Below are 12757 nucleotides of genomic sequence, written 5' to 3' on the forward strand. Positions count from 1 at the left end.
TATCTTTTGGAATCGACCTTCTTGTCGTCTTGCGCTTGGCTTAGAATATGTCCTCGCACTCTTCCCCACCGCCCTGCCGGCCTCCACCACCGTCCTCTGCGCAAACATTTAATCGCCCAACAGTTCTTTGATCTGCTCGGCCTCACCAGAAACACATTTGAGATGAAAAATGAAAAGTCCCGAGTTTATCCCATGAAACAGGAGAGCTTTTGAAAGCAGGGACTGTTCATGTCACCGCTTGGAGAGCCTGCCCTTGCAAGATCGCGAAGAGGCGGCTGAGGAGGCAAGCGAGCTGCTCTGCCATGGCAATAAGGGTTGCGTCCACAGGTGAGAACTGTGGTGGAAGACAGCAAGGGATAATTGACCCTTGCAATTAATGGGCAATAACACCTCACTGTCACACTATCCAACACGCAGAGAGAGAGAGAGAGAGAGAGGGGACAATTCATGCACTACAGATAACATAAAAAGCAACTATTACTTTGTTTCGTGAGGAAATATGAAGGATTTCCTCTTTCCCTTCACTCTGTAGTGTCTCTACCTTGCTTCCTCTTCCTCCTCTCTTTTGGTGGCCGCCGCCTCTCTCTTCTTGGCTTCCTCTTCTTCTCTTTTCCGCCTCTCGATATCCTCCTCCATTGTCCTCTCCAACTCCTCCGCACACGACGTGCATGCTAATATTATCGACTCGCCCTGAGAAGCCAACAAACCCTCGATGGTACTTGCATTAGGCGCATTAAAGGACGCAGCCACCACGTCCCGATCCAGCGCTTGCAGCACCGAACTCCTCCCTGCCAAGAACTGTGGATGGTTGTTGCCCGCCGTGCTGCTGAACCCGACGAAGACGAAGGTGTCGTTGTTGTAGGACACCTGCGTCATCGGATGGAACCTCGGCACCACGAAGGCGTCCCCTTCCTCGACCTTAAACTTCGTGTTCCGGCATGCGATGTCGTCGTCAACCTTGCCCGATGGATCACTCGGGCAAACCATTTGCACCATGCCTTGCCCTTGTATCACGACGGCGATCTCCGTTGCCCTGGGGTTCCAGTGAGGCCCCATCATAGATCCCTTCAAGCATCGACACCGACGTCGTCATGAGCGCACCATTGTGGACTTGCACTATATTTAGAGTTTCGGACGACTAACCCTCGACAGGTTCACCATGAACGGCGCTAAGTTGGAGCCCTCGAGAGCTCGAAGGTCCTCACGAGTCACGGCAGTGCTCCACCCATTCCGGTTCGCCACATCTGGTTTGGCCTCGAAGAAGTTGTACGTCTTCGTTTTGGTGGTCTTCTTGTTCATGACATCAGTCGGCCCACCAACGCCCAACACAGCCTCCACTATTCCTTCCTTCCAATTCGGCTTCTCTGTCTCATTTCCGCGTGTCGTAGGCACAATAGAAGGAGGCGTCGGAACCCATTTGAGACCTCGGATTGTTTCCTCCGAAACCTACCACAGCCATTAATCATTAGGAGGCCACTCGAAATCTGAAGTATGTTGAGCTAAGAACAGCCAGAAGAAACATACCCCAAAACCACTCTGGAGAACCTTCTCATCGAACCCTCGAACCATGTCACTAAGATTTGAGTAAGCTGATACAGAAAACCCCTGCAGCCAAAGCAAAGAAATCAAGAAACCTACAAGAAAGGAGATTGCAATTAACCATGGTCAATTGCAGGATCATACCAAGGGATCCTCGATGTCTGTTTTGTCGAAGATGGCATGAACTCTGAGCTTTTCTCTCGTCGGATCAGGATGGCTTCGAACATAGAAGGCGGTACCTTGTTGCAGTCTATAAACGTCACCACGAACCACATCGATCTCATCTGTTTCATCCTCGCTAATATAAGTCACTGTTCCCCTACCTGCAGCGGTGACTTCTTCCATGAATTGTAGACGTGCATCAGAAGCAGTAGGATGTATAAGAACCAACCGTACCAGTGTGCACGTAGAACAGCATGTCAGTGTGGAGCAGCACCGGCAGGAACAGTGAACCGGGCTCCATGGTGATGAACTGTAGGTGGTAGGAGCCCCTGCAACCAACATGCACGTCGACGGCCGTGATTCCTCCGGACTCGGTCAACGTCAAGGTCCTCCTGCTCTCTTTGGTCACCAGTGGACTAAACCCCGGCCACTCCTCGCTGTTAATGGCTGCCAGTGCACACAGGAGGATGACCCCAACCAGAACCACAGCCTTCGACTTCATGTCTTCTCTCTCTCGCTCGTTCTCTCGCTCTCTCTCGAGTGCGACGGGCGGAGAAGAAGGGAGGTGCGGGTGACGTGCATGGAAGCCACGTTGCGTGGTGACAGTTGTGGGGTTGTTCCCGTGGCTCTGTGGTAGCAGTGGGGGTGCCTTCGAGATTCGTGCTACGGCATACGGACGGCGATGTTTAGGTCCTCAGTGGGACGGGACGGCTCAGATAAATCGTGGATTTTCGTGGATCAAAAACTATATTTATTTGAATCATGAATATTTCGTAAAGCGAATTCCCACAAAGAACAACATTTTAGGCCATCGAGGCACCTATTTTATTTCTTTTTTCAGATCCTTAATTTTTCTTGTGAACATTCCTTCAAATAAAAAATATATAAAGAATATTTCCTTATTATATAGAACATCTTCTCTAGCTTGATTAATTATAAAATATTCATTATACCTTAATAGTCGATGTTAAATATATTTTTTACTAACTTTGATGTCAGAGGAATCGTGCCAGAAACTTTATCCGATCTCAATCTTTTTTTAAATATCAGTATTAAATCGAGCAATCAAGACCTTAATCGATACTAAAGAATCAAATCATTGCGTATGTGAGTCCAAATCAAGTTACTAACTTATATTTTAATAAAATTATAATATTTTATCAAATAAATATTCTTAGTAACTTAATAATAAGAACATGCAAAAAGACTGACTTCTACATAATCTATAATATTTATAACACATCAACATACACACTATAACTAAATTGATTTATCTTATAGATCGATCTAATATGAAGGATGAGTTTTTACTTATCAATCCTATAAAAAAAATATTTTAACAATAATAAAAATTGACACTAATTGAGAAAAACAAATATCGACCGAAAACCCTAATGATGAGAGGCTTTTCTCATTAAAAAAACAAAACAAAACTTGATTTCTATTTATCATAATCAATATTGCATTAATTATCATAAACAAAGCTTAATGTCGAGGAGTTTCCAAGCCACCAAAAACATCATAGTTTATTCTCTGTACTCATATCATCTTCGATCTCCATTGTCACCCTAATAATTAACTCACACAAAAGTGATTCTCTCACCATTCAAACATCCGTAGACATATAAAGAACTCACTTGGCTTACTTTCTTCGTGGTAAAGCAATGCCAGTGAGCCACAACCGCTTGTCGCGGACGAACTGAAAGGCTTTAAAGCGATCGAAAGAGAACTTTTTATGAAAAGAGAAAGTTACGAAGTCGACGAAGCATTAGTGTGGCGTCGAGCTTATGTTTATTTTTTTGCAGGTCGATGCAATGTGTTCGGCGTGCCCGATCGGGTTGGATTATGGCGAATGAAAGGTCAAGATTGGGTGTGTTCTTATTATTCTTATGGTAGCAAAACTTTAGCTTCGTTTAGAAGTTCTCAAAAGATCCGTAGGTCTTTGTTCTTTAGTAGTTAATACTTGCTTTTGCTTTGTGATTAGGTTTGCATTGAGTTGAGAGGAAGGCAAAGTTAGTAAAAGTTTTAATATAATATATGTTGGTGAACAGATGTGTTGTGATTGATGAGTCAACATGGCTTGGTCCATAGGTCGATGTCGGAAGTTTTCTGTCGGCTGAATTGGATGTCGAGGTAGGTCGGAGCCTCGTGACAAGGTGTTCAACGTTTCTCGGTTCGAGCATCGTCAGCATCGAGCAGCATCTCTCCGTCTCTAGGTCGGTTGGCAGCTCGCCTTCGTTCACCGGATGGTAATTCCCAGGTTGAGACGCTCGTGGCTCGAGGGTGACTGCTTTCCTACAAAAATGACCTTCGTCGGGTGATTCCTGACTTTGGCCCCTCCAACGAGCAAGTCAGTAGTTATTTTTCTCTTCTTTTGTGTCCTCTCCCCCTTGGCCGGATGTCGGCTAGGGGCTTTTATATTATTGTACGAGGGTCGATTGTAAGCGGGTTCGGCGTGACGGTTGATCCTCGGGGGATGAGATGGTACTTTTGTGCGGCCGTTGTCCCGAAACGTGCGGGACGACACCGTCTCGAGCTTCCAGGATGGGACATGCCAAACAGCGCCTCGGTACAGATTTCGACTTAGCGTGTGAGGGTGCTCCCATTGCTGACTCGACTGTAGCGCGATGCGGCGTCGGTTGTGACGTGTCTTGGATCCAAAATATACCTTATCAATATATTTTGAATTTAATTTGATCTGATTATATATATATATATATATATATATATATATATATATATATATATATATATATATATATATATATATATATATATATATAACCATAAAAATAGGATAAATTTTAATATTTTTACTTAGATTAGATCATCATTATCGAAAAAATATTATATGCTATATGTAATAGAAAAACCTTTTATGTTAGAATTAAAAATTGAGAATTAGACTCTCAATTTTTTTTCTCTTCGTAGGACCATTGTTTAGGGAGATTGAGAGAGGAGGGGCAGGAGAGCCACCCCCGGCGAGGCCCACCGGTGGCGCCCCGTCCCCCACCCCCTCGCGCTGCCCTGTCGGCCATGCGTCGCCGCTGATGCCATGCATCGTGACGATAGCGGTGGATGGTGGCGGTGCCGTGGAGTCTGCCAGTGCGGGCCCCACGGACCAAGAGAAAGAAATGCCAAGGCTGCCGGAATAAGTTCCGCCGTGGGGCCCGACATCTGCCGTCGATGCGAGGCGACGGCCACGCATGCATGCAGCTCGTGCACGTAACCCGTCGCATGCAGACCTCCTCTCGCAGGCGGCGTTGCATTCCGGCTTCCGTTCGGCCTGATGTAACTCCTCGTTTTGTCTCCATCCAATATTATACGTGGAAATGAAGTCCTCGTTCCGGCCATCGGATTTCCTATCCCAGCAAGCACAAGACTGCACGCTAATGTCGACTTCGGAGCCACCACCGAAACCGAGATCAGTGGGTCTACCAGATGACATCACGTACAAATCATTCGAGGTTTCAAGTACTTCTCCTTCATTGTTTAAAGCTAATGCTTGTACATTATTCTCCGCGGTAGGGTTCAGTACTCGACCTTTTCCTCTTCGCGAGTAGTACGACGCATGTGATTGGCCTCTTAATGTCTCAGAAATCTCTGGTTTGGATCGATCTGCCTCGGGAAGTGTCGGTGTATAGACAGATAGTGTTTGTTAATGGAGGAAAAATACATGGGAGTGGATCGAACAGGCCAAGAACAAAGCTTATCTTTGGGAAAGGCATGGGAATCATGGAGGATGAGGGCCACCTGAGTGCTCCCTCTCCCTCACAAAAGCTTCAGCTTAACAAAAATAAAGCCACTTTCCATGACGCTGATCTCCACTACCCCTAAATTCGATGGCTTAAAGCGCAGCAACCTTACGAAACAGCAGCATATGTCTGTGATGCATCAATATTCTCATGCATCATGGCTGCTTTACCTCTCCATCAGTGATCGTATTCAAAGTATATCTTGGTAGGGTTTCCATCTCCTTTCGGGGCTCGGCTCAGAACACGTTTCCTACACGGCGTGGGGAAGGAGGCTTGTGATGCACAAAAGGAAGGTCGTTAGATTCCTTGCTCTCCATAGTCCCATTGAAAGGTGGCCATCATCGCCCACTCAAGAGAGAAAAGGAGGCAGCAGCAGGGAGAGGCCGAATGGCCTGAATTCCCTGGGGAGGGTAGAAGAGCATGCAACCTTGTGATTAGATTAGATTCCATGGAGATAGATAGGTTGGATTTGATTTGAACTCTCTTAATTGATTCACCTCATCTACTTCTTAAAGCTCATATATTCGCTTCATTATGCCAATTTGCTACTGCTCAAGTGGGACTGCCGGATGCACTTTAATTAGGTCCAATAATACACACCAAGTCTTTCTGATGGTCCTCTGCTTTTGGGAGGGAAGACCTTCGAAGGTCTTCGATCCCCAAGAACATCCTCTTCTGCTAAGAAAGCAAATGAGCCATTACCATTACTCTCTCTCCCCGAAGCCATGGAGATGCTTACCTTCTCCCGCCACACACACACTGATTCACCAATAGCATTTTTGGGTGCCTCCTTGTAGATCCTAATATCGTACGATATCGATGATCACCTTCGTGTTTGAATAATTAGTCCGATATGATTCTGACCCGATCTATGTTTAAAGAGCTATTGTTGCCTAATATAGTGTTACACTCGAGTTGCTTCTCTTTTACACGAAGATTAATGTCGAGAAGTGTTTCGATATATATGTTCCGCTCGACACTCAAATTAATCTTTTCGAAATGCATCATAAAGAAGTGAAGAGAGAACTTTTATTATTATTCATGATCAAGTAAATAATTTTATGATAAAAAATATTTAGATTAACTGATATGATATTTATTGACTTATTATTAATTGATATGATATATTAGACCCAAAATATTATTTTTTTAGAGGGTGATATAGTAAAGCTTGTGTATGTTTCAATGTAATTATATATTATTATTTAAAACACGATTCATCACAAATATATATATATATATATATATTATGAACGTTAATTTTAAGGAAGGGACATGAGAAGGAGATGAAGTAACGAGAGCCACACGGTCCCATCACAAAGGCAGCCTCCACAAAGCAATGGCTTCTCCCCGAAGCCAAACTCCTGGCGAAGGAAGGCGAGGAGAGGAGTCTTCTTTGGGACTCGACTGGTCTCGGCATGGCCATCGATCCCGTTCCTGCATCCCCATGCCATCATCCCACTCCCTCTCTCTTCTCACTATAACACCCTATCGTTTACAGCCGAAGGCCCCTCACTAGCCCCCTTCTTTCACGGACTCCGAGAAGAGCGAGCGAGCGAGCGAGCGATCGAGGCAGGGAGGGACAGCAGAGAGAACCTTTCTTTCTTCTCCGCCTGCCCTTTCTCTTTTTCTCCTTCCTACTAATAGTTGTGATGAAGCATCCCAAGGCGCTCACTGACTCGCCTCAGCAGCAGCAGCCCCTCACGCACCACCACTTCTCTCTGACTTCCAAACCCCTGCTCGACTCCTCCCCCACCGTCGATTCCAACAACGTCTCCGTCGCCGCCCTCTACGACGAGCCCACCTCCGTCCTCGACCACCACCTCACCTCCAGCCCCGCCACCGCTCCCACGGCCGCCCCCACCGCCGCTGCATCCGCCGCCGCCGCCGACCTCCCTTTCCTCTCCTGGGCCGGCGGAGGCGACGCTCACCACCATCACCCCCTCCTCTCCTCTGACGACTGGGACACAGCCTCCTTGCTCTTCGCCGAAAGGTGCGATCTTCCCCCCTTCACCGATGACTCCGATCCCCAGTTCCTCGACGCGCCCTTCGACCTCCCCTTCGACCCCTTCGCTGCGGCCGCCGACCACGCCATCCCCTCGCCGGCCTCCAGCTTCGACCGCGCCCAGCTCGACTTGCTCATCAGCGCCGCCCGTTGCCTGGAGGCCAACGACTTCGCCACGGCGCACGTGATATTGTCGCGGCTCAATCACCATCTTCCCTCCGCCGGTGCGTCCCCTCTCCTACGTGCCGTCTTTCTCTTCAAGGAGGCCCTTTTAGCGCTGCTTCGCCCGTCCACCGCTGAACCCCTGCCCTCCGCTGCCGAGCTCGTCCGCCACATCGCCGCCCACAAGGCCTTCGCCGACCTCTCCCCCGTCCCCCACTTCGCCACCTTCACCGCCACCCAGACCGTGATCGAGGCGCTCGATTGCGGCGCCCGGTCCATCCACCTCATCGATTTCGACCTCGGCCTCGGCGGCCAGTGGTCGTCCTTCGCGCAGGAGCTCGCCGGGCGAAGCCGCGTCTCGCGCTCCTCGCCGCCGGCCGTGCGTATCACCGCCGTGGTCGCGGAGGAGTCTGGAGAGACGGTCCTGGCGGCGGACAACCTCCGCGACTTTGCCCGCGGCCTCAACATCAGCCTCGCCGTCAACTTCGTCCGCGTCGGAGGACTCGGAACGCTCGCCCTCAGCGGGTTCCGCCTCGCCGGCTCCGGAGAGCCCACGGCCGTCGTCCTGACACCCGCCATCTTCCGCCTCCTCGGCTGCGGCGCCGCCTCTCCGGATACCGCCGCCGCTCTGCTCCGGTTCGTCCGCCGCGTGTGTCCGCGGGTGGTGGTGTTCGTCGACACGGAGGGGGGATCGGGCGGCCATCCCCCGCCGTCGCTGCGGCGTACGGTGGCTGCAGGGGTGGAGCACTACGCGACCGTGCTGGAGTCGGTCGAGGCGGCAGCGGCGGAGACGGGGGCGAGGGAGGACGCGGTGCGGTGGGTGGAGCGGGCGGTGATGCGGCCGCGCGTGGCGGCCGCGGTGGGTGAGTGGGCGGCTGGGCTGGGCCCGTGGCGGGAGCTATTCGCGGGCGCCGGTTGGTCGCCCCTCCCCTTCAGCGAGTTCGCGGAGTCGCAGGCCGAGTGGCTCGTCCGGCGCACTCCCGTGGGCGGCTACCACGTGGCGAGGCGGGAAGGCGGCGCCCTCGTGCTAAGCTGGAGGGGGAGGGAGATGGCGTCGACGTCTGCGTGGCGGTGCTGACTCCTTCCCGTCTCTTCTTTCATCGATGTCGATACTATCGATTAGGCTGTGTGGGGTGTTTGGCTTTTGTTGTCACCGTATGTTTACTTCCATTTCATTTCTTTTTCCTGTGGCCTTAATTTAACAGCTGATTTGGCTCAGCAAAATAGACCGTAGGGAGACCAAATAGGCGTTCCCTGTACTTTCTACTATGATCTCTCTCCTCCTTTCTTCGCCAAAAGATTTAGCTTTCATGTTGTGGTAACGCTGCAGCAGCATCCAACGCAACTGATCGATCTCTTCTTTTTCGTTCCTATGCGCCTCACAAAACGGACGGTTTGGAAGACGATTCGGCTGCCTCTCTGCTTCCGCTCGCCTCCTCCGTCTGTGCTCCCGATGCTGTTGAATTCTTCCCGTTCTCGGCTTTTCCCGTGGATTGCAATCATCGCGATGGGTTTACCGACGAAAAGTCGACATCTTTAACGAAAATTCGATGGAAAGACGATATCTTTACCCAAAATGGCGGATGTTTATTATCCCCAGCGGATGAAATTGTTAATGATTTTTCCCAAATTTGACGTCAAGATTGACAAGGAGAGTCGATTTCGTGGGCTGTCCGAAGCAGAACAATCGTTTCAAGTAGACCGAGTTCTAGATTTGATCTCTTTCCCTCCCCAACCCCAAATTCTTCGAGATCTCTCCCGTCTTCCCCACGATTGGTGTCGCCGAGGCCGCTCAAAACAGCACCTTTCAGTGTCGGCTGTCTATTCTTCTCTGTTTCTTCCTCCTTTTTTTGCGGCCTTTTCTTGAGATTTCTTCTTTTGCGAATTAATCGCTTTTCGTAAAATGACTGCACATAATAATCCTCGAACGAACAACTGTAGAATGAATGCAAAAATAAATCATCAAAATGATAATGATACAAACAGATCCAACTCGAGCAATAAATTTCTGAAACATAAAAAGATGCCTTTGTTGTTTCTTGATTCTTCATGAAGCTGTTCATGCTAAGCTGAACTGAATAGAAATGCATAGCGATGCTAAGCTCGATGCATGATTAACTAGAGAGATCACTTGAAGCTGTTCATGCTTTTACAGATCAGATGTGCCCAGCAAGAAGAATAAGAATCATTCTTAGAGATGATTCACATGAACTTTTTCCACTTCTGCCATCAATTCCATGCATACAACTTGCAGCATTTAGATGCACCGATGAACTGTAAGTAGCCGCTTTCTTGCAAGTTGTTGAATCTACATAGCAAGCAACAATAGATTCGATTGCGGCACCTCAAATATCCTGATGAGAATTTGCCACCGAGATAGCAGTCATAGAACAATTTAGCTTACCCCAAAGGTAATTAAAGAATCTGTATACATGCACAAACAGGTTACTGAAATCCAAACCAAAAATACGAGGGCGACAGAACCACAGAACGAAGAGAATCGGATACCGAATAACCAGGCGGCATTGGATCAAATCGAAAGCAGTGAAAGGTTTCACTTAGATGCCGTGTTCCCAACCCCCAAAGTGAGCTCAAGATCATCCACTGCGACGTCGTGAATCCTCTCTCCCTCCCATGGCTTCACCCTCCCAATCTCGAAGTCAAATTCCGTGCCTCCTAGCCCCTTCTCTCCTCCTGCAGTGCCTGCTGCAGCATCTGGCATCGTGACAGCAGGGTTGACGAGGTTGAAAGTCGGGGAACCCGGGGCGGTCATCTGCATGCTGACCCACCGGCAGGACTCAACAGTGGAAGCATCAGACTCGTCGCATTCAGGTATGGTTGCAGGGTGCCCATGGCGGCGGCCTCTGGTGGGGCTAGCAGGAGCAGATGCAGCGAATAAAGGGCGGCCGAAGGCATTCTGATCCCAGTCTGGAGCCCTGATCTTAGGTGGGTGGGAGGCGGTAGGGGATGAGAGGGGTGGGGTCACAGGGGCACTGTTCGAGATGCGAAGTGGGGGGAGGGCGGTGAGATTTCGGAGAAAGGGGAGGAGGCAAGATGGGTTTACGCTGGCATTATCGAGCCGGCTGGGGCTCGGGAAGGATGATGACAATGGGCTTGCATGGTGGGAAGGGACAGGACTAGGGAACGACGAGGAGAGCGGGCTCAGTAGGTGGGACGAGGTGCAAGGGCTGATGCCTGTAGATGGGCCGCCGATGGCAGATTCCGGCGGTGGTGGGGGAGGCTTGCAACCCTGTCAGTCGTTGAATAAACGAAAGCAGCATTAATGCATCATAACCTCAAAGAAGAGAGATGCACAAAGAAAGAGATGATGATTTATATCTGATGCAGATTTATGCAAGTATGGGGAAATCTAAGTTGGGGGTGAACCACTTATTTCATCATCCCATCAAGCAGAAAGTAGAGAAGGGAAATCTAAGGAAACATGAGTAACTAAAACATGCAAATCTAACACCTTAATCATCGGCAGCGGAGCCAAAAGATTAAAGCAAGATTCTCTTTTTTTTGTTCTTGAAAGCGCTAACGATGATCTAATGTTCAGAAAGGGCAAAGATCTATTAAAGTTAGCAAGAGATCTATCATCAAAATCACACCTTGGTGGAATCGCCCCCAATCTCTCCAAAACAAGACATGGTATGAGCAAGGTAGTAGAGAACCCTGGCGAAGGGAGGGAGAGAGAGAGAGAGAGAGAGAGGAAAAAGGGGAGACCTTTCGGTAGGTGGTGCCGTCCTCCTCGACGATCCACCCGGCCTCGTGGCAAAGGGCCTTGAGGACCTCATTGTTGTCGCAGTGCTTCGGGAGCTTGTAGTTCCCCATCGCCCGCAGCCCGGAGAAGATCTGCGAGGCGATCGCCCGCCGCCGCCGCTCCCTCCGCTTGTTGTTCTCCCTCTCCTTCCACGTCGGCTGCCGCCCTCCTCCCGCCGTCATCCTTTCCCCCGATCCCCCCCTCAAAACTCTATCTTTTATCCCTCAAGATCCCTCCTTTTGCCTCACAGAACAAAGAGATTGGGATCGATCGGACGATCTCGCGGAACGAAGGGAGAAAAAAGAGGCAAATTTCGTTCTTCCTTCTCGATTTTGTTCTCTCTCTCTCCCTCTCCTCCCACACCCCCTGTCCTTCTTGTTGGTTTTGGCCAGAGGAGTCTGAGATTGCTCACGAGGAAGGTAGGGTTTTCTTATTGTATGTAGATGGCTTAGATTCCCGTTGTGCCAGAGAGCGCTCTCTCCCCGTGCTCATCACCCATCGCTCTTCTTTTGAGGTGAGGACCGGTGAGTATGCTGCAGAAGGAGCAGAAATTGACGACTCTGTCCTCCCTGTTTCCCTCACGTCAATACGAACTCCCCAAACCGCAGTGGTTTTCATGTCATTAACAAAAGCATTCCTTTCATTATCTTCTGGTCTTCGGTCCTTAGTTTGACCCAGCGAAGAAGCGAACAAAAGAGAACAGAGGGACGAGGTACAGACAAGTAGCAGGAGAGAGATCACATCATCTGCGTGCTTCTTCGGTGCGTTCTAAGCGTTGCTCATTGCTTCCTACTGAGCCACTGCAAGCTACAGATGAACGATTCCTGTTACTGAAAGGGTGGAAGAAGAAGAAGCTCAAGAACTAAACAATCTGTCGAGCAACTGTAGTGCCGCTGATGATTGCAGAGGAGCAATACATGATGATGTTGATGAATTGGGTCCGCATGTTATCAATCATTGAAATCAGCAGCGAGCAACAATAATCATTAATTGGCTACAGTGGCGGCTTCAACTGGGAAGCTATTCTGGTGCGGGCGGGTTCGCACGTTGGAAGTAGACCTCCACCGCCACCGCCAACTCCGTTGGCGCACACAGACAGGCCTGTGGTGGTGCCCACACGGCCGCAGCGAGTTCGCACGTGCCGCGGGACGCGCTTATCGCTCGGTCCCCTCTTTGAGGTTCTTTGATCCTCCCACCGTCGAAGGCCGACGTCCATTAAAAATGAGCTCCGCACTAATCTCAATGTGCCTTTCTCTTGGAATCCTCGGCCATGATCAAGATCCCACGGCTGAGATGCCACGACGGACACAGGAACGAGGGAGCGGTTCGCACGTGGGAGACCAACACGGACGGAGGGCGACGTGACGAGGA

General features: G+C 49.7%; 3 protein-coding genes across 4 annotated transcripts; 1 reads left to right on the forward strand and 2 right to left on the reverse strand.

Annotated features, from left to right (window-relative positions):
* Window positions 1-282: 282 nt before the first annotated feature.
* Window positions 283-2223, reverse strand: LOC135633987 (vicilin-like seed storage protein At2g18540). The gene is made up of 5 exons (XM_065144077.1): window positions 1936-2223; window positions 1684-1862; window positions 1525-1605; window positions 1144-1446; window positions 283-1065 (listed from the first exon to the last, which is right to left on the reverse strand). Exons 1-5 carry the CDS (start codon window positions 2201-2203, stop codon window positions 538-540), a joined length of 1359 nt encoding a protein of 452 aa, XP_065000149.1. The 5' UTR covers window positions 2204-2223; the 3' UTR covers window positions 283-537.
* Window positions 2224-6748: 4525 nt separating this feature from the next.
* Window positions 6749-8892, forward strand: LOC135633105 (scarecrow-like protein 15). Its single transcript, XM_065142202.1, has one exon. The coding sequence runs from the start codon at window positions 7109-7111 to the stop codon at window positions 8699-8701; it is 1593 nt and encodes a 530-aa protein (XP_064998274.1). The 5' UTR covers window positions 6749-7108; the 3' UTR covers window positions 8702-8892.
* An 806-nt stretch (window positions 8893-9698) lies between these two features.
* Window positions 9699-11935, reverse strand: LOC135633106 (protein BZR1 homolog 1-like). Of its 2 annotated transcripts, XM_065142204.1 has the most exons (3): window positions 11350-11935; window positions 10132-10873; window positions 9699-10047 (listed from the first exon to the last, which is right to left on the reverse strand). In XM_065142204.1, exons 1-2 carry the CDS (start codon window positions 11566-11568, stop codon window positions 10178-10180), a joined length of 915 nt encoding a protein of 304 aa, XP_064998276.1. In that variant the 5' UTR covers window positions 11569-11935; the 3' UTR covers window positions 9699-10047; window positions 10132-10177. The 2 variants fall into 2 exon arrangements, with proteins under 2 accessions (XP_064998276.1, XP_064998275.1); XM_065142203.1 differs by having other exon boundaries at window positions 9699-10873; window positions 11350-11934.
* Between the last annotated feature and the right edge of the window lie 822 nt (window positions 11936-12757).

This window comes from Musa acuminata, chromosome BXJ3-3 (genome assembly GCF_036884655.1).
Source record: "Musa acuminata AAA Group cultivar baxijiao chromosome BXJ3-3, Cavendish_Baxijiao_AAA, whole genome shotgun sequence".
NCBI lineage: Eukaryota > Viridiplantae > Streptophyta > Magnoliopsida > Zingiberales > Musaceae > Musa > Musa acuminata.

Bases quoted from the DNA above. Each gene is read 5' to 3' on its own strand.
- LOC135633987 (XM_065144077.1), bottom strand. From the start codon at position 2,203: ATGAAGTCGAAGGCTGTGGTTCTGGTTGGGGTCATCCTCCTGTGTGCA. The intron at 1,606-1,683 runs GTATGATCCTGC...CTTTGGCTGCAG, and splicing joins CAGACATCGAGGATCCCTTG to GGGTTTTCTGTATCAGCTTA. The intron at 1,447-1,524 runs GTATGTTTCTTC...TGGCTGTGGTAG, and splicing joins TTCTCCAGAGTGGTTTTGGG to GTTTCGGAGGAAACAATCCG.
- LOC135633105 (XM_065142202.1), top strand. From the start codon at position 7,109: ATGAAGCATCCCAAGGCGCTCACTGACTCGCCTCAGCAGCAGCAGCCC.
- LOC135633106 (XM_065142204.1), bottom strand. From the start codon at position 11,568: ATGACGGCGGGAGGAGGGCGGCAGCCGACGTGGAAGGAGAGGGAGAAC. The intron at 10,874-11,349 runs GTCTCCCCTTTT...AACGACTGACAG, and splicing joins ACGGCACCACCTACCGAAAG to GGTTGCAAGCCTCCCCCACC.